General features: G+C 33.0%; 1 protein-coding gene across 9 annotated transcripts in view; it reads left to right on the forward strand.

Annotated features, from left to right (window-relative positions):
- Positions 1–552: 552 nt before the first annotated feature.
- The window catches only part of LOC145331082 (solute carrier organic anion transporter family member 74D-like), a 35,058-nt gene continuing 16,087 nt past the window's right edge, over positions 553–19,523 (forward strand). For 2 of the 9 annotated variants that reach the window (XM_080175700.1, XM_080175708.1), the window contains exons 1-16: positions 553–730; positions 5,095–5,171; positions 5,651–5,689; positions 6,607–6,697; positions 7,407–7,459; positions 9,287–9,410; positions 10,025–10,087; positions 10,745–10,822; positions 11,266–11,368; positions 11,615–11,651; positions 14,094–14,133; positions 14,456–14,539; positions 15,305–15,360; positions 15,820–15,872; positions 16,301–16,432; positions 18,591–18,679. In XM_080175700.1, coding sequence (XP_080031826.1) covers positions 562–730; positions 5,095–5,171; positions 5,651–5,689; positions 6,607–6,697; positions 7,407–7,459; positions 9,287–9,410; positions 10,025–10,087; positions 10,745–10,822; positions 11,266–11,368; positions 11,615–11,651; positions 14,094–14,133; positions 14,456–14,539; positions 15,305–15,360; positions 15,820–15,872; positions 16,301–16,432; positions 18,591–18,679 — 1,288 coding nt within the window. In that variant the 5' untranslated portion in view covers positions 553–561. Of the gene's footprint in view, positions 731–1,681; positions 1,829–5,094; positions 5,211–5,650; positions 5,690–6,606; positions 6,698–7,406; positions 7,460–8,722; positions 8,780–9,126; positions 9,184–9,286; positions 9,411–9,480; positions 9,563–10,024; positions 10,088–10,744; positions 10,823–11,265; positions 11,369–11,614; positions 11,652–14,093; positions 14,134–14,455; positions 14,540–15,304; positions 15,361–15,819; positions 15,873–16,300; positions 16,433–18,590; positions 18,680–19,523 lie in introns of those variants that run through there. The other 7 variants (XM_080175704.1, XM_080175703.1, XM_080175702.1 and 4 more) reach the window with 7 other exon arrangements.

The raw sequence follows: 19,523 nt of genomic DNA on the forward strand, positions 1-19,523 counted from the left end.
GAAATTATACTTTTTAAAAAGAAAATATATCGAATGTGCCAATATCATTATTTTTGTTCAAATATTTCTTTTTTTGTACTAAATTCACGTTTAAACTAAATTTTGTACATGGTTTTGCACATTATATAAAGTTTTAATCCATTGTAAATGACCGAATGCCAGTCGGTATGGCTCTCAGTAAATTATTCAAAAAGTCATTTATTTTATAAATATATCTGGATAATTTCTGTAATGATGCGATTTTACTAAAAGCCATAATGACTTTTAGGACGTTTAAAAGTTCCAATTTTATTTCAGGCTAGCCAGGCAGAATTCTATTCTATACTTTATCTTCTTTGAATTGAAGGGATTAATATAAAAACTGTTAACAATATTTTTTTATTTCTTTAAAACCTTTAATTATTAGTTTAATTAGTACACAGTTTTTTATTTAAATTAAAAAACATTTCAGATACAATTACAGAACATTTGTATAGTTTTATGAATCTATAAATATTCCAACTTCCAATTCATGTGCAACAGATAATGATTTTACAAACATAAAATAAAATAATTTAACACATGAAAATGGAGAACACTGGATTTGTGAAAGACAATGTTAAAACAGTTAAAATGTCTGAACTATCAGTTGAGGATAAATATGATAACTTTACCAGTGAAAATAATGGAAATAATAATGATAAACTAAATAGTGATAAAAAACAGAAATTTAATGATGATATTGAAAAAGGTAAGCAATCGATATATTATTACTTGGATGTTGCACCAGATTTTCATGTACTCTGATAAAGTTATGCTCACAGCTGACTGAAATAACGATAAGGTGGGCATTCAACCGCTTTACCCCATTCCATCCTACTGGATGAACGAACTGACCGATAAATTGGGTCTTTACTAGTAACCGAAATTGGTGACAAATTTTCCCCTGTCAATACATCCAAATACTTAATTTGCAAAACACAAAAATAATAAAATTGTCATAATCACCCCCAAAACATCTGAGCACCAAAAAAGACTTCAAGCTTATGTTCTTAAACATGATACAAGTTTGTTTAAATTTTATATACTATATTGTTAGTTTTTACCTTTCCCCCTTTCAATATTTTTTGTGAGGGGGGGGGGGGGGCGAGGTTCAAATCTTGAAAAAAAGTAATTGAATTATTTTACACAATTAGACATCTTGAATTTGTGATAATATTTTTGTAATGTATAATTTCTTATCATTATATAAAGAAGATAATTTTATTATGCATAAATACACCCAGCAAGTTAGGCCTTTGGGTTGATAGTAGTAGATTAGAATTAGTGGTTGAAACGTTTGGACACTCAACTTAATAGACCAACCAATCAAATTTCAATAAAAGTTCCAAAAGTTTACGAGCCATTGAATAAAAAAAAACATTATCATAAAACTTTAGGGACTATTGTAAAAAACAGCCCTATATCCCGTCCCCGTGCCCTTTTGGTCTGCTAGCAAATTGCTTTCTGTTCTTTTGTAGGGACTCGTATACAAAATGATAGGGTCCCCGCCCTGTGGATAGAGTTACATACTGCCCATGCCCCCTCTATTCATTTACTTTAATTTTTTAACCTACCCGCTTATTTATCACATTTAGCGACGCGTGTATAATTTTGAGATTAACTGTTGTAAGTTTGCTTAAGAGTTTATAAGTTATCAATTATAGTTATAGTTATCATTTATACATATAACATAATAGTTGTCAATATTAAGTAACCTGTATATTCAAGATAATAATAACTTATTGTGCTTATTATTGTAAACGATTTTGGTGGGGTTATAATCTTGAAAGGCCCTTTTGAATCGCAGGTAAAGTAAAAAGTTTTTTAATGGCGAATCTTTTCTCTAATTTGGGTAAGTCCATCTTTCCTTAACGGTTAGCTTATTGAGGTAATTATGATATGTTAGAATTGTCGTATGGATTTCAAACTTAGCACGATGATTCCTTTAACAAAATAAATTAAAAAAGTATGTCAACTCTATTTCGTTACTTACCAGAAAGTCTGTATTTCAATTTAAAACATACTGACAACATTTTTTTGTATCATCATATTCATCTGAATTATATATTAAAGAATTCTATGACAACAAAGTATTAAAAAAGAATATTAAATAAAATGTAATCATAAAAACAATAAACATACTTTATGATAACGATTATAGAGTTGCTACGCTTTTTAAAATGATACCTATTTGTTAATATGTCATTATGACAAGTTTGAAATCGATAGGATTATTCTAACGTACCTAAATTAATGATAATGGATCATGGAAAGAAAACGATGTAGCGGGTTTCGTCGCATTTTAAAAGTAGTTTTGATAGGTTATAAAGGTAAAAATACGACGAAAATCTCTACTTCGTTTTCTTTTTAGGATCCATGATAATTTTTATCTTAAATGTAAAAATCGTTTTTAAAGACTAATTAGATTGTTACTTTATAGTTCTACTTACGGTTGCGCCTCTAGAATATAGGAGCTTTGTATTGTAAGGGACAGAAAAGTTTTTCAAAGTTTATAATTTTTAGTAAGGTCTAAAGTTAAAATTTAATAATTTTATGCAAAAAAGCATTTATTAATGCCACGAAACAGTACAGGAATAGTTATTTATCGCATCGTATTATAGACAACTTTCCGCGGATATTAAAATGGACAATTATAAGATTAAAACCGTTTTGTTAGCCACAAGATGTTGAAGGCACAGTCTAACAAAAATGGTTTAAAATTATGATTTTTATTTTAATATTAGTAGAAAACTGGATATTATAATATACGATGCATGATTTTTTAGTTTGTCTTAGAACCGGTTCTAATCCAGCAGATATTAATCGGTTTGGAAGATATACTGAAAAAACATTACATATATAGAAAAAATTCATATAGTAAACAGTACAGGAAAAAGGAAAATGCGCAAATAAAATATGAGACAAAGAGATTAATTATGCAAAATTTAATTAATATATTAAATGTTTATCAATTACATAATTAGGTTTTAAATGCTAAGGAGAGAGATAACCTATATATTGTATACACTTTTAACAAGGACAATCACAGATAATAGTAGCAATGTTGAACATAAATAAAAGTGAAAATACAATAATTTAAAATTGGATACATTTTTACATTGATCTTTCACCAGAGTTTCATGTTCTCTAATAAAGTAAAATTTGCAGCAGGATAAAATGATTTCCCCCTTCCAACCCCTTTATTCCTTCTCTCTTACTGGATGAACAAACTGATCAATAAACGAGTCCAATGTTAACAAGCTAAATTAACACCAATTTCTCCACTGTCATAATAATCAGTTGTATTCTACATCCATTAATTCAAATGTTTGTGTGCATTTGTCGCTGTTAAGTGTATGACTTGAATAATTCTGAACATGTGAAAAAGGATGACAATATCCATAAAAACGAAGCTCTAAAATCAAGTGAACATCAATTGTGAAGGTGCATTTAGGTCCCGGGGTGGTTCTAGGCTATTTATTTCTATATGTATGTCTTGGAAGAGTTTTAAGCTATTTTTCTGTTCATTAATACCTACCCCTTCGACTACAGAGCCCCTAGATACTAGGTGCAAAGCCTCTAGTATAATAAAGTAACAGGATCTTTGTCTGTATGTATGTCTGTCTGTCTGTCTGTACCGAAGGATCTCGCTAAAAATATATTTCTCCTTTACAGGGTAGCATCTCATAGGTACTGGGAATGTTTATAACTATTTTAGGGGAGGGTATCAACACCCTCCCAAGAGAAAAAATTACGTCCCTCCGCCCCCAAAAAATTCACTTTTAAAAAAATCTAAAATAAAAAATGGGTTATCGAATTCAGCTCCCCCCTCCTAAAATGCCCCTAGAGGCCTCTAGGGGGCGAAGCCGCTAGTATAGTAAATAGTAGAGACGCTTTGCTACTTTTAATCCAGATAGATTTTTTTTTCATTTTTTGTGGATGCAATCAATTAAACAAGGAAAGTAAACAAAAATCATCCAACAATTTCCCAATTTTTAGAATGAACCTCTTTTCATAGAATCCCACTTTACAATTAAACAAGGATGACAACATCCATAAGTAGATATGAGGCTGCTTAATAGCAGTTCGATCGTCATGGATGGGTTTTACTTAATTATGCTCCATTTTGATGGGAATATTGACAAGAAGTTTCAGCCCTCTATCTTTTAGAGGAGCCGAAAAATTACGTTTTACCCGAACGTAACAGGCGGACATTTCGAATTATAGAGTAGCTTTACTTCTAAAAACATATAAAAATAATAAAGGTAAAAAATGACTAAAAATTAAGCTATAAATATAAGTATTTTACGTTTTTGAAATGGGGGATTAATTTAATTGAAAGAAAATCTCGTTGAATAAAAGCAGATAAATTCTAATCTTTTATATTTTAATCGTTTTTATATTTATTGGGCTTATTTTTTTGTTTGCTTACCAACTGAAATGTTAAAATATTTAACAAAAAAAAACAGTTGGTAAACTGTCTAAATTTTAATACATTTCTAAAATAGTATACATGATATTTTTCTTGTGATATGCATTTTTATTTTTATGTTTTTTTCCTTATTCTGTTAAATTTTATTCAAAACAGAAATACAGTTATAATTTTACAATACGTTGAAAATGAGTCTGTTTAGTACTTTGTCTGTAATGATATGGGAGAAATGTGATTTCTCAGTTTTATTTAAGATAGACATTTGATTTTTGTGTGAAGTCACCCCTTAGAAAAGAGATTCAGCATACATTTTACTTGACCCATACGTTGTCATGCTAAAAATGACATTTTTTTATTACCTCAAAATTTCCTTTTCTCTTTAAATTATCATTCTATGGACATGGCTCACTTTGTACGTTTGTCCATCAATCATTTTCAGTGCTTAGCTTCTTATGGTTTTTGCCATTCTTGTTTTTAAATGCTACTAATACTAGTACTACCACAAACTTCGAAGAAATATAGCCCCTAATTAACTTCCCAAATTTTTTTTTTAAAAAAAGGGGGGTTAATAACCCTAACACAAACATCACCTCTAGTGCCTCTAGAGTTATTAATAATACTTTTATTTAATTTTTGTTCAGAAATGGTAGACAAGGAGACATCCTGTGGTCTGTTTAACTGGAGGCCTGGATGCCTGCAGCCTCTGGCCTCCAAGAAGGTTTACCTCTTCCTGTATGGAGTACTGGGGATTGTAAAGGTAAGCAGCTTCTAGCCTCCAACAAGGTTTATGGAGTACTAGGTATTGTAAAGGTAAGCAGCCTCTAGTCTCCAAGAAGGTTTTTGGAGTACTAGGTATTGTAAAAATAAGCAGCCTCTGGCCTCCAAGATGGTTTACCTCTTTCTGTATGGAGTCCTAGACATTGTAAAAGTAAGCAGCCCCTGGCCGCCAAGAAGGTTTACCTCTTCCTGTATGGAGTCCTGGGCATTGTAAAAGTAAGTAGCCTCTGGCCTTACCGCTTACTGTATGGAGTTCTGGTAAAGGTAAGCAGCCTTTGGCCTCCAAGAAGGTTTACCTCTTCCTGTATGGAGTCCTGATGATTGTAAAGGTAAGCAGCCTCTGACCTCCAAGAAGGTTTACCTCTTCCTTTATGGAGTCCTGGGTATTGTAAAGTTGAGCAGCCTCTGGCCTCCAAGAAGGTTTACCTCTTCCTGTATGGAGTCCTGGGTATTGTAAAGGTGAGCAGCCTCTGGCCTCCAAGAATGTTTTTGGAGTACTAGGTATTGTAAAGGTATGCAGCCTCTGACCTCCAAGAAGGTTTACCTCTTCCTGTATGGAGTCCTGGGTATTGTAAAGGTGAGCAGCCTCTGGCCTCCAAGAATGTTTTTGGAGTACTAGGTATTGTAAAGGTATGCAGCCTCTGACCTCCAAGAAGGTTTACCTCTTCCTGTATGGAGTCCTGGACATTGTAAAAGTAAGCAGCCTCTGACCTCCAAGAAGGTTTACCTCTTCCTTTATGGAGTCCTGGGTATTGTAAAGTTGAGCAGCCTCTGGCCTCCAAGAATGTTTTTGGAGTACTAGGTATTGTAAAGGTATGCAGCCTCTAACCTCCAAGAAGGTTTACCTCTTCCTGTATGGAGTCCTGGACATTGTAAAAGTAAGCAGCCTCTGACCTCCAAGAAGGTTTACCTCTTCCTGTATGGAGTCCTGGGTATTGTAAAGGTGAGCAGCCTCTGGCCTCCAAGAATGGAGTACTAGGTATTGTAAAGGTATGCAGCCTCTGACCTCCAAGAAGGTTTACCTCTTCCTGTATGGAGTCCTGGACATTGTAAAAGTAAGCAGCCTCTGACCTCCAAGAAGGTTTACCTCTTCCTTTATGGAGTACTGGGCATTGGAAAGATAATACATTTTGTTGGTGAAGTCTCAAGCAATTGTCCGCAAACTATTTTAAAATCTTTATCTTGTGGATTTGTTGTTTCGCCACCCTTCACCTAATGGACGTCCAAAGTGATAGGAAAGTGAATATGATCTTTCTTTCATAAACCATTTTTTTTTAAATTTACATTGTACACCTGAAATCTCAATTTTACCCTGCTATTCAGTTTTGTGCCCCACTCCTAAACTCCTTGGACGTCATAGTCTATATATATTTTAGAGTATGCAATACAGTTATCTGTCTGCCACATTACAAACTATTGAAAGAAAATTTGGCATCAAATCTAAAGAAACTGCTTTGTTAATGTCAGGTAAAGAATCTTATTTGTGATAACATATTCTTAAAAAACGCGCGGCTAGAGCTAACATAACACAACAAGAACACACTTCTTTGTAGAAAATTTATTTCTAACATATTGTTAGTAGCGAAGCTGTTTTATGATCCACATTGTCCGTCCGTCCATCAGTCCGTAATGTTATGAAATTTTGATTTTCTCAGTTGCCATTCAAGATAAATGGCTAAAATTAATGTATAGAATATCCAGTTTAAGATTTAGTGGGTCAGTTGGTATGTTTTTAATAAATGTATTACTATCAAGTATCAATGACTTATGAATATTATCATTTTATCCGAAAATTAATTACATGACATAACCTCTTTTCCGCAATCTAAGCACCGTTTTCGGCGGAGAGTCGACTTTTCTCCCCCCCCCCCCTGAAACTAAATTATTGTATTAACAATAAAAGGAAAAATTTCTGTTAAAAAATAGATAAAGATCTGTTTAGAATGATTTAAAATGACAAACCCCAAACTGTCCCAGTTTTGAGAAAGACGATTCCAGTTACGTCATATACGTTTCGGGAAAGAAAAATGGGAAGGGGGGAAAGAAAATCTCTTCAAAAGAGATGGGAGAAAAGGGAAGAGATTTTCTTCCCCCCTTCCCTTTTTATATGACTTCACAGGAATCGTCTTGCTCAAAACTGGGACAGTTTGGGGTTCGTCTGCAATTTTTTTTTCAGGAAATGAATTGGCTCAGATTTTATTTTTATTTGCTTTGCCACTCACAGTAAAGGTAATAAATTTAGGTAGCGAAGCTACTCTATAATTCACTTTGACTGTCCGACAGTCCATCAGTCAGTCCGTAACGCTATGGGGGAAATGTGATTTTATCGCCTGCCTTTTAAGATAGAAGGCTGAAACTTCTTCTCAACATTCCCATTTTTTGTGTTTTTGATCCAATTTTCAAAATTTTTATAGATAAGGGTATCAAAAGTAAATCTCCTATTGCTGTATCCTTATCCATGATTTTACACCCATCACCCGCACGCCTCTGGTTTGGGTGTAACTATTTAATTCTGTCTAAATCTATATCATGATAATTATGTAATACACAGGGAGAGAGGGGACATTGGGCGGTTTATTACACTAGTCCCCAAAGTTTTATAATAACGTTTTCTCGTATTCATTCGAATCCGGTGGATAGGAACCGGTTCTCATCCATACGACAAAAACTATGTCTAGCATCGTATAATATCCAGCTTTCTACGAATATACATAAAAATGTACAATCATAAGATTAAAACCAATTATTGTACCTTCTATATCCGCGGAAAGCCGTTTATAATGCGATGCGAGAAATAACTATTATTATTCGTTAACTTAACAACTTTGAGGACTTGAATTTTGATTGATTGGTTTATAAAGTTGAGTGTTCAAACATTTCAATCAATAATTATAATCTACAGAAGGGGTAATTTTGTGCATCATCATTAGGGATGTAAATCAATTCACCAGCCATTCATTGTCGTATCCCTTTAGATCCCTGATATATGTAACATGAAAATTATGTAATAAACTATTTGATTTTGGCTGCAATTATAACAATTTTCATTCATTTTTACATTTTTCAATTATCTTTTTTATTTTTATCATTATGAATTTTCAAGTTTATGTATACTTGTCCAAAAATCCTCTAATCATGATACACATTTTAATAAACAAGGACGATAAAATCCATAATAAGCTAAGCATAAAGGATTATAGGATTGGATATGGTTATAAGGTTGGACGGTGGAAGATATCGTTATTTTAGCCACCTGCAAATATCATTTTATTAAAGTACATAAAAACCTGGTGCAACATCCAAGTAATAATATATCCATTAATTATGCCTAGGCCACCCGACGTCCATTATGGTGTGGGATATGGTTGAGTATCTCCGCCCTGGGTCTATATCTATCTATCTATCTATCTATCTATCTATCTATCTATCTATCTATCTATCTATCTATCTATCTATCTATCTATCTATCTATCTATCTATCTATCTATCTAGGCCACCCGACGACCATTATGGTGTGGGATAGGGTTGAGTATCTCCGCCCTGGGTCTATATCTATCTATCTATCTATCTATCTATCTATCTATCTATCTATCTATCTATCTATCTATCTATCTATCTATCTATCTATCTATCTATCTATCTATCTATCTATCTATCTATCTATCTATCTATCTATCTATCTATCTATCTATCTATCTATCTATCTATCTATCTATCTATCTATCTATCTATCTATCTATCTATCTATCTATCTATCTATCTATCTATCTATCTATCTATCTATCTATCTATCTATCTATCTATCTATCTATCTATCTATCTATCTATCTATCTATCTATCTATCTATCTATCTATCTATCTATCTATCTATCTATCTATCTATCTATCTATCTAGGCCACCAGACGACCATTATGGTGTGGGATAGGGTTGAGTATCTCCGCCCTGGGTCTATATCTATCTATCTATCTATCTATCTATCTATCTATATATCTATCTATCTATCTATCTATCTATCTATCTATCTATCTATCTATCTATCTATCTATCTATCTAGGCCACCAGACGACCATTATGGTGTGGGATAGGGTTGAGTATATCTGCCTTGGGTCTGTATCTGATGGCTCTACCCCACTTCATTACTGGGTACCATAACCTTGCAGCAGTAGATACTACTACAGGTATGCATAGATAGATAGATACTACTACAGGTATGCTGAGATAGATAGATAGTTAGACAGACAGTGTATATCCGCCCTGGGTCTGTATCTGATGGCTCTACCCCACTTCATTACTGGGTACCATAACCTTGCAGCCGTAGATACTACTACAGGTATACATAGATAGATAGATAGATAGATAGATAAATAGATAGACAGACAGACAGACAGACAGACAGACAGACAGACAGACAGACAGACAGACAGACAGACAGACAGACAGACAGACAGACAGACAGACAGACTGACTGACTGACTGACTGACTGACTGACTGACTGACTGACTGACTGACTGACTGACTGACTGACTGACTGACAGACTGACAGACAGATGGACAGATGGACTAACACACATATTTACTTACATACAGATATACAGACAGACTAATAGTTAGACTGACAGACATATAGACTTACAGGCAGATAGACTGAAAGACAGACGCTTTTATGGATGGACGCTTTATGTATGTTAGCCCGGGCTTCGTTCCCTCGGGGCAACCAAAACTGGTTTTAATCTTATAATTTTTCATTTTAATATCGGCGGAAAGCTGTCTATAATACGATAATTATTATAGGGAAAGAGAATGCAACAGTGACAGATCTTTGTGGTTCCAATATATTCCTCAACTCTTTAGAAGGTATTTTTTCAGGGAGGGAGAGGAAATTGAGCTGTTTTTACACTTGTCCCCAAAGTTTATGATAACGTTTTTTTATTAGATAGCTCAATAACTTTGCAAACTTTTATTGAAATTGATTGGTGGATTCCAGGGATCGGAAGCCTCACGTAAGCCGCGCATGAGCCTCAGTTTTAAACCTGCTTGTGAGCAGAAAAAAAAAATTTAAGAAAGAAGGATTGTCTGCTAAAGAGCCGTTTTATACATCCAGCTGAATTTTATAGTGATAAAATCACGATTTCACTGAGGCTTACACGCGGCTTACGTGAGGCTTCCGATCCCTGGTGGATTCATTAAGTTTGAGTGTCTAAACGTTTCAACCACTAAATATAGCTTTCAGAAGGGATTATGCTATTTTTAGTGGTGTAGCTATTATATAACTAACTGTGTCTGTTCGTCTGTACATCGAGATGATTTTTATCGGCTTGTATTTGTGTTATAAAGTTGAAATAAAGATTTCTATAACCTATAATCTATCTATCTAACTATCTATTTAGGAAACTGAAAAGAGGATGGAAGCAGACATTTAGATTGGGCGAAGCTATCTATCTACCTTTCTATCTATCTATCTATCTATCTATCTATCCATCAATCCATCCATCTATCTATCTATCTATTTAGGAAACTGTAAAGAGGATGGAAGCCGACATGTAGACTGGGCTGGGCTAATATTTGTTTTCATTGGCATTGGACTCACAGGTATGTTAAAGACAGATAGACAGACGGACAGATAGACAAAGAGACAGACTGACAGACAGATAGACTGAGAGACAGATACACTTAAGACAGATTGATTGGAAAACGATTGCGGATTGACTGATAGACAGATATACTGACAAGCAGATTGATTAAATGTATTAAACGGCTAATGTTGTAAAGATTAGGAATAATGTATCAAGCGAAGCATAACTATACTTACATCTCAAAAAGTTGAAAATATTGTATACTTTATTATTTACTTTGTCCGTCCGTCCGTTCGTTAGTACACAAGGCTATTGGGGAATTTTTTAGGCATCTAGAAGAGATAAATTGCTGACTTGTTTGTGAATACTCCCCGTTTACTTTAAGCAACCGGTATACAACTTTTTATGGAGTACATGAAAATCTGGTGCAAAATCCATATAATAATATATCCATTTTAGGAATAGGAAACTCATTGTTCTACACCTTTGGAGTTGTGTATCTGGATGATAACTCTGGCAAAGGAAACTCCCCGCTCTCACTTTCTCTGACATTCACTTTCAGGTAAATAGATAGATAGATAGGAAGGTATATAATAATCATTTATTTACATAGTATTATCGACAGTTTTGTTAGACCCGAGTGGACGAAGGCCCAGAATAACAAAACTAGTATTCATTTTAAGATTTCAATATTGAATTTCATAGAAAATTGTCTGTTATTTGATGCTATACATAATTTTTCTGCATGGCTGAGAACTGCTTCTAATCTAGCGGATATTAATCTATATTATTTAATACCTATTTTCAGACTAGTTGGTCCCACTCTTGGATATTTACTTGGTGCTAAGGAATCAATATTCACTATATTATTTAATATCTATATTTCAGACTAGTTGGTCCTACTCTTGGATATTTACTTGGTGCTAAGGAACCAATATTCACTGTATTATTTAATATTTATATTTCAGACTAGGAATCAATATTCACTATATTATTTAATACCTATATTTCAGACTAGTTGGTCCTACTCTTGGATATTTACTTGGTGCTAAGGAATCAATATTCACTATATTATTTAATACCTATATTTCAGACTAGTTGGTCCTACTCTTGGATATTTACTTGGTGCTAAGGAACCAATATTCACTGTATTATTTAATATTTATATTTCAGACTAGGAATCAATATTCACTATATTATTTAATACCTATATTTCAGACTAGTTGGTCCTACTCTTGGATATTTACTTGGTGCTAAGGAATCAATATTCACTATATTATTTAATACCTATATTTCAGACTAGTTGGTCCTACTCTTGGATATTTACTTGGTGCTAAGGAATCAATATTCACTATATTATTTAATATCTATATTTCAGACTAGTAGGTCCCACTCTTGGATATTTACTTGGTGCTAAGGAATCAATATTCACTATATTATTTAATACCGATATTTCAGACTAGTTGGTCCCACTCTTGGATATTTACTTGGTGCTAAAGAATCAATATTCACTATATTATTTAATATTTATATTTCAGACTAGTTGGTCCCACTCTTGGATATTTACTTGGTGCTAAGGAATCAATATTCACTATATTATTTAATACCTATATTTCAGACTAGTTGGTCCTACTCTTGGATATTTACTTGGTGCTAAGGAACCAATATTCACTGTATTATTTAATATTTATATTTCAGACTAGGAATCAATATTCACTATATTATTTAATATCTATATTTCAGACTAGTTGGTCCTACTCTTGGATATTTACTTGGTGCTAAGGAACCAATATTCACTATATTATTTGATACCTATATTTCAGACTTGTTGGTCCCACTCTTGGATATTTACTTGGTGCTAAGGAACCAATATTCACTATATTATTTAATACCTATATTTCAGACTAGTTGGTCCCACTCTTGGATATTTACTTGGTGCTAAGGAACCAATATTCACTATATTATTTAATATCTATATTTCAGACTAGTTGGTCCTACTCTTGGATATTTACTTGGTGCTAAGGAACCAATATTCACTGTATTATTTAATACCTATATTTCAGACTAGTTGGTCCCACTCTTGGATATTTACTTGGTGCTAAGGAACCAATATTCACTATATTATTTAATATCTATATTTCAGACTAGTTGGTCCTACTCTTGGATATTTACTTGGTGCTAAGGAATCAATATTCACTATATTATTTAATACCTATATTTCAGACTTGTTGGTCCCACTCTTGGATATTTACTTGGTGCTAAGGAATCAATATTCACTATATTATTTAATACCTATATTTCAGACTAGTTGGTCCCACTCTTGGATATTTACTTGGTGCTAAGGAACCAATATTCACTATATTATTTAATATCTATATTTCAGACTAGTTGGTCCCACTCTTGGATATTTACTTGGTGCTAAGGAACCAATATTCACTATATTATTTAATATCTATATTTCAGACTAGTTGGTCCCACTCTTGGATATTTACTTGGTGCTAAGGAACCAATATTCACTATATTATTTAATACCTATATTTCAGACTAGTTGGTCCCACTCTTGGATATTTACTTGGTGCTAAGGAACCAATATTCACTATATTATTTAATATCTATATTTCAGACTAGTTGGTCCCACTCTTGGATATTTACTTGGTGCTAAGGAACCAATATTCACTATATTATTTAATACCTGTATTTCAGACTAGTTGGTCCCACTCTTGGATATTTACTTGGTGCTAAGGAACCAATATTCACTATATTATTTAATACCTATATTTGTGACAACTTTTACTACACACAAACTGCCAATTTTCAACAACTACAAAGAACCCCTCTCTTTGGAATTAGATTGATATGTACGGTTACAAACAAAAAAACTTATTGGAGACAATCCTTCTAGGGGAACAACCCCCCCAAGGGGTTACAAAAGGGAGGGTGGGGGGGGGGGGGTAGGATATCTATTGACTTACAAAAAGATTAGTCTAATATGATAAATGGGAACCTAATCTTTATAGAACTCAGCTATTGTCTAAAGTATGTTAAACAAAGTTCCTTTCCATTTATTATAAATTCTTTGAAATTATAAACTTTTATCAAAATTGTATTATTAGAATTTTATCAAAATAGAAAATTTACAGCTTATACCAACAACTAAATTAATTTGAAAAAAATTACGACACCTCTACCTGATTATCAGCTGTCGCTGGAGGGCAACACTTTAAGCAAATTATAAATATAATTTTTATAACCATAATTAATTGTATGTGAATATTGTATGAATTGTCAAGTGTCTGAACACATATGTGTATCCTGGTCTAAATCCAGGTATTGATCATTTTTAAAACTTTGTAGATGTTTTAAAATATAGAACAAAGTAGAACTATGTATGTCTGTCTGTCTGAAGCTTAAGATCTTGGTCACCACTAAACCAATTGGGTGATAATACTCTTCCGGGAATATTAATACTGGTCATGTGGTGGTTTCAACCTATTTTAAATGAGTTAGGACGTATGTTGGTCTGTCTGTAAATACAAATTATGCTATGTAATTTAATGAATTATAATTGGTTTTAAACCAATTTTATGTTATGAAAAAAGGGTCTTTATTAAAATAAATATTAGGTGTCATAAAACACACTTTATTTTAGGATTTGATGAGAAGGACCCCAGATGGATTGGAGCCTGGTGGGCAGGTTTCCCTATAATTGCCACCTGTCTTTTGGTATTTTCAGGTAAATAAAGGGAGGGAGGGAACAAAGGGCTGTAAATTACACTGCACCTAAAGTTTTATAACCACTTTGTCTTATTTGTTTGCTCTAAAACTTTGGGTACTATTTTATTTTGCTTCCTAAATAGTTTTGTCCAAAACTTTTGGACAATAATTAAATCTATGAAAGGGGCAATTTTTTTTTAGGGATAAATTTTGGGGTGTGCAGATTTCCCCATAATTGCCACCCTGCTCCTAGTATTTTCAGGTAATACCAGGGAGGGAGGGGAGAATGGACTGTAAATTACACTGAACCCATAGTTTTATAACTTCTTTATGTTATTCACAAGCGACTGCGCCCCTCATTTAGGGGCCCTTTATTCAAAATTATAAGAATGGACAGAAAAATAATCTGAATTAGCCTAAAACCATCCCATGACCTAAAAGGATATCTTAATTGTTTAAGTAGTTATCGAAATCTTAAGCTACAAACAAACAAAAAATTCTACTTTATATAACAGGATTTGTTAAATACTTTGAGTACTTTTGTTGTATTTTGGTTAGTTTCGAAGTATTTGTGCAAAACTTTTTATCCAATAATCTAATCTAAAAAAAGGGGTATTTTTGTTTATTATTGAGATTTCATATAATTTTTTTGGTCAATTAGCAAGATCTAAACAGATGAACAGTCCGACAGACATCCTGTTACTTTTATGTAATTTATGTAAGGATGGACATAATTATGTTGAAACTTGTTGAATACCATTTGAATAAAAATATTTTTTTTCAGCTCCACTGTGTTTTTTCCCACAAAGACTACCCAAAACCAACACGGATGCTAGTAGGGTAAGTTGTAACATTAAAAATTGATGTATTGATCTTTTTTTGACATTTAATAGTGATATATATAAATTGATATTATTATATAGACATATTTTTTTTTATATCATAAACATCCTAGAAAGCTAAAGATTCATTTATAGCCTCTGATAAACACGTATTAAAATTGATCACATTAAAATTCTTTCAGAAATAAGGTTTTGTTATCTATTCCAATTTTTCTTCCTAACAATTTAATAAAGGTTGTAAATAAAAAAAGTATAACCTCACAATTTAAACCATTTTTACCCTTAACAGTCGGGCCCCTAGCTGCACCTTTATTGGTCTGCATCCCCCGACCGTTAAGGGTTTAGTACTTGAAATCTTGGAGATAGATACAATAATGTTTAGAGCTTTTGTTGGGGTATGTACAATCATACCTTTCCATAGCAGGAATTAGAAATCTAAGCAATATTTTTATTTTAGCAATCAGCAGAAACCAAGAACCTAACAGAAGAAGAAAATGCCAAAAGAGCAAGGTGATAATTCTAAAAAAATATCAAAGCTATATTAAATGTCAGAAATATACCTGGTTTGTTGAAACTCAGGGCTTTGAAGTATTTTCTCGAAGGAGGGGGAGTGGGGGGGGGGGGGGGTTGACAAACTTTTTTTCAATTTTATAATTAAAATATTTGATGTTGCATTTTTTTAAGTTACAAAATTTGGCAGTAATGTAAATTTTGTCAACATATATACCTATTTTCACTAAAACTCCTATAATTCCAACTTGTTCTTCCACTTCCATTAGTTTTACGCCAACACTACGCCACACAAATATTCTAGCAATTTTAAATGATCCATTAGTTTTACGCCAACACTACGCCACACAAATATTCTAGCAATTTTAAATGATATTTGCTAAATCACAACCCCTTGACACTGACATACCTAATTGTTTATTTTTTAGTTTCCGGGCCGCGATGATTCGCTTGTTGAAGAACAAACTATTTATGTGGAACTTTTTCTCTTCAATTTTCTTTGTATTCGCCTTCATGGGCTTTGGTACTTTTATCCCTAAATACATAGAGTCACAATTCAGGTAAGAAATTCGAAGCAGCTTCTAGTGCCTAATAAAAAAATGACGTCATACAATACAAATGACCAATGATTGGACAGTATACATTTTACCATTGGTCAATTAATTGTATACTGGCCTATAATTGGTCATTTGTATTGTATAACGTCATTTTTAAAAGCGAAGCTTTTCTATAATTAGGGTCGGTCCGTCCGTACGTCTGTCTGTAACGGATAGCTTTTTCATTAATTTAGGCATGTTAGAATTGTTCTATCGATTTCAAATTTGGCATGGTGATTCCTTTAGTAGTTAGGCACGATTTAGAAAGCGTAGCAACTCTATAATCATTACCAAAATGTCCGTACGTCCATTTTAAACATGTTGATTTTTTTAATGTGAACTAATCATCTGATTGATCTGATTTTTGGTATATTGATTCCTGGGACAACAAAGTATAATGTAATAAGCGAAGCAACTCTATAATTAAGTCCTTAAAATGTAAGTATGTCCATAAACATTATCCTGTATCAAGCAGTTTTTTAACAAATTTACTTACAATTTTGCTTTGACCCTTATGAATTTATATATGATTATTCAGTTCTGACACTATTCAAGTGTTAATGTCCGTTTGTCCTACAGTTTCAGTGCTTCGCTTTTATGGATGTTGTCATCCTTGTTTAATAGGAACTATTGAGCTGATACAAGAAATTAACTATTTTTCTCATAAATATTTGTATCAATGCTGTTTTTACTCAAACTAAATTATTGGTTTTTCCTGTTTTCAGGTTTGATATAAAAATTAAGATATACAAGGTTTATCTACTGTATAAAATTTACTAGCGGCTACGCCCCAAAAGATCTATATGATCATTTGAGGTGAGGGGGGGGGGAGATGTCGACCACCCAAATGTCGTTTAACCCTTACCGATCGGGCCCAAATTCCCACCTTAATAGATTCGGAGGGGGAAGGGGGGGGGAGGGGGGGCTAATTTAGCCCCCTCCTCTATCTCGACACAAAAGTCATAATGTAGAAATTAAGATTTTTTTAAGAATTTTATCTAATTTGATGCTACCTAACCGACTTTGACCGGAAACCACGACCGACACAGACCAGATATCCTTATAAAATCAACTCTTACTGACGTATAATTACTAAACTTAAAAAGTCATGAAGTCACAGCTCTCTATCTTACCTACAAAAAAATGACATTGAAAAAACTAGATGGGGGGGGGGGGGCTGATTTAGTCCCCCCCTTGATCTGTAAGGGGTTAAGACAAACTTTTTTTGTGGAAGAGTAATTTTTCCTAGGGGTGATTCCTCATGGCGTTGTGTTGGTTACTTCCTCAAAAATAGTTATAAACCTGCCAAGGACCTATGCGAAGTTTCTATGTATAAAAGAGGAACCATATCGGTTCAGTGGTTTGCAAGATGCTATGGTACACACATACACACAGATCCTGTTAAGAATAGTAAAAAATCGTTTTACTACAATTTTATCTAAATTTTAGTAGTTTTCCAATGCAATGTTATGAACTTGCAGTCCGCAGAATTATACTAATTACATAGATTTTTCTATAATTAGGGTCGGTCCGTACGTCCGTCCGTCCGTCAGGCACAGACGGATAGCTTTTTTCGTTAATTTAGACATGTTAGAATTGTCCTATTGATTTCAAACTTTGCATGGAGATTCCTGTAGTAGTTAGGTACGATTTAGAAAGCGTAGCAACTCTATAATCGTTACCAGAATCTCCGTACGTCCATTTTAAACATGCTGATTTTTTTCCTTTTTTTACAACAATTTTTTATGTGATAAAATCATCCTATTAATCTGCTTTTTGGATTACTGATTCCTATTACAATAAGGTACAATATTTTGAGCGAAGCATCTCTATAATCAAGTTCTAAAAATGTCAGTATGTCCTTAAACAGAATTCTGTATTTAAGAAGTTTTGTAACAAATTTACTTACAATATTGTTTGTACCTACTGATGTTAATATTTTAATATTCTGTTAATTCAGTTCTGACAATTTACAAGTGTTAATGTCCGTTTGTCCTACCGTTTCAGTGATTCGCTTTTATGGATGTTGTCATCCTTGTTAAAATAGATTTGGGAGATTTTTCACCATTTTTGTGTTTTTTTTACAAACTTAAAGTTTTTATAAAATTATTTTTGTTTTTAGGCAGACTGGTTCCAGATCCTCTATCTATACTGGCACTGTTGGTACAGGAGCTAAAGCTGTTGGTTTGATTCTTTCTGGATATTTAATAGGTTATTAAACATTAAAACATTTAACATTTTTCTCTTATTTATTCGAATCCGGTGGATAAGAATCGGTTTTCATCCAAACGAGATGTTTATAATACGATGCGAGAAATTAACTATTATAATCTTTTTTTAAAAAACGAAATATTTCCTAATATCAACGTCATAGAATTAAAGACCTTTCCAGTAGATTTTTTCTCTACATTGTAGTCACATTTATTTAAATCGTCTTGGGGGAGGTTACAAGTTGAATCTCGTCACAATTAAAGATATTAAAAATGGTTCCTACTGCTGCTATGTCACTTAAAAATCTAAGAAGAATCCCGCCCTTACGAGGTAAGGCAAGTATTCTATTTAGTCCATTTATAGGATTTGTCAACTATTGTCAAGATTTTTTTTGAGTTATCTAACCTTTAGATCCATATCTTAGGGTATTCACAAACATAATTCTAATAAAACAAGGATGACAACATCCATAAAAGCGAAGCACTGAAACGGTAGGACAAACGGACATTAACACTTTTATAGTGTCAGAACTAAATAATCGGAATATAGATGTATAAGAGTTGAAGCAAAATTGTAAGTAAATTTGTTGAAAAACTACTTGATACATGATAATGTTTATGGACATACTTATATTTTTTTAGGACTTGATTATAGAGTTTTTTTGCTTATAACATTATACTTTGTTGTTCCCGGAATCAATATACCAAAAATCAGATCAAACGGATAATTAGACCACATAAAAATTTGTTGTTAAAAAAGTAAAAAATCAACATGTTTATAATGGACGTACGGACATTCTGGTAATGATTATAGATTTGCCACGCTTTCTAAATCGTACCTAACT

This window comes from Acartia tonsa, chromosome 11, assembly GCF_053477335.1.
Source record: "Acartia tonsa isolate MP-2025a chromosome 11, ASM5347733v1, whole genome shotgun sequence".
In the NCBI taxonomy this organism is placed as follows: domain Eukaryota; kingdom Metazoa; phylum Arthropoda; class Copepoda; order Calanoida; family Acartiidae; genus Acartia; species Acartia tonsa.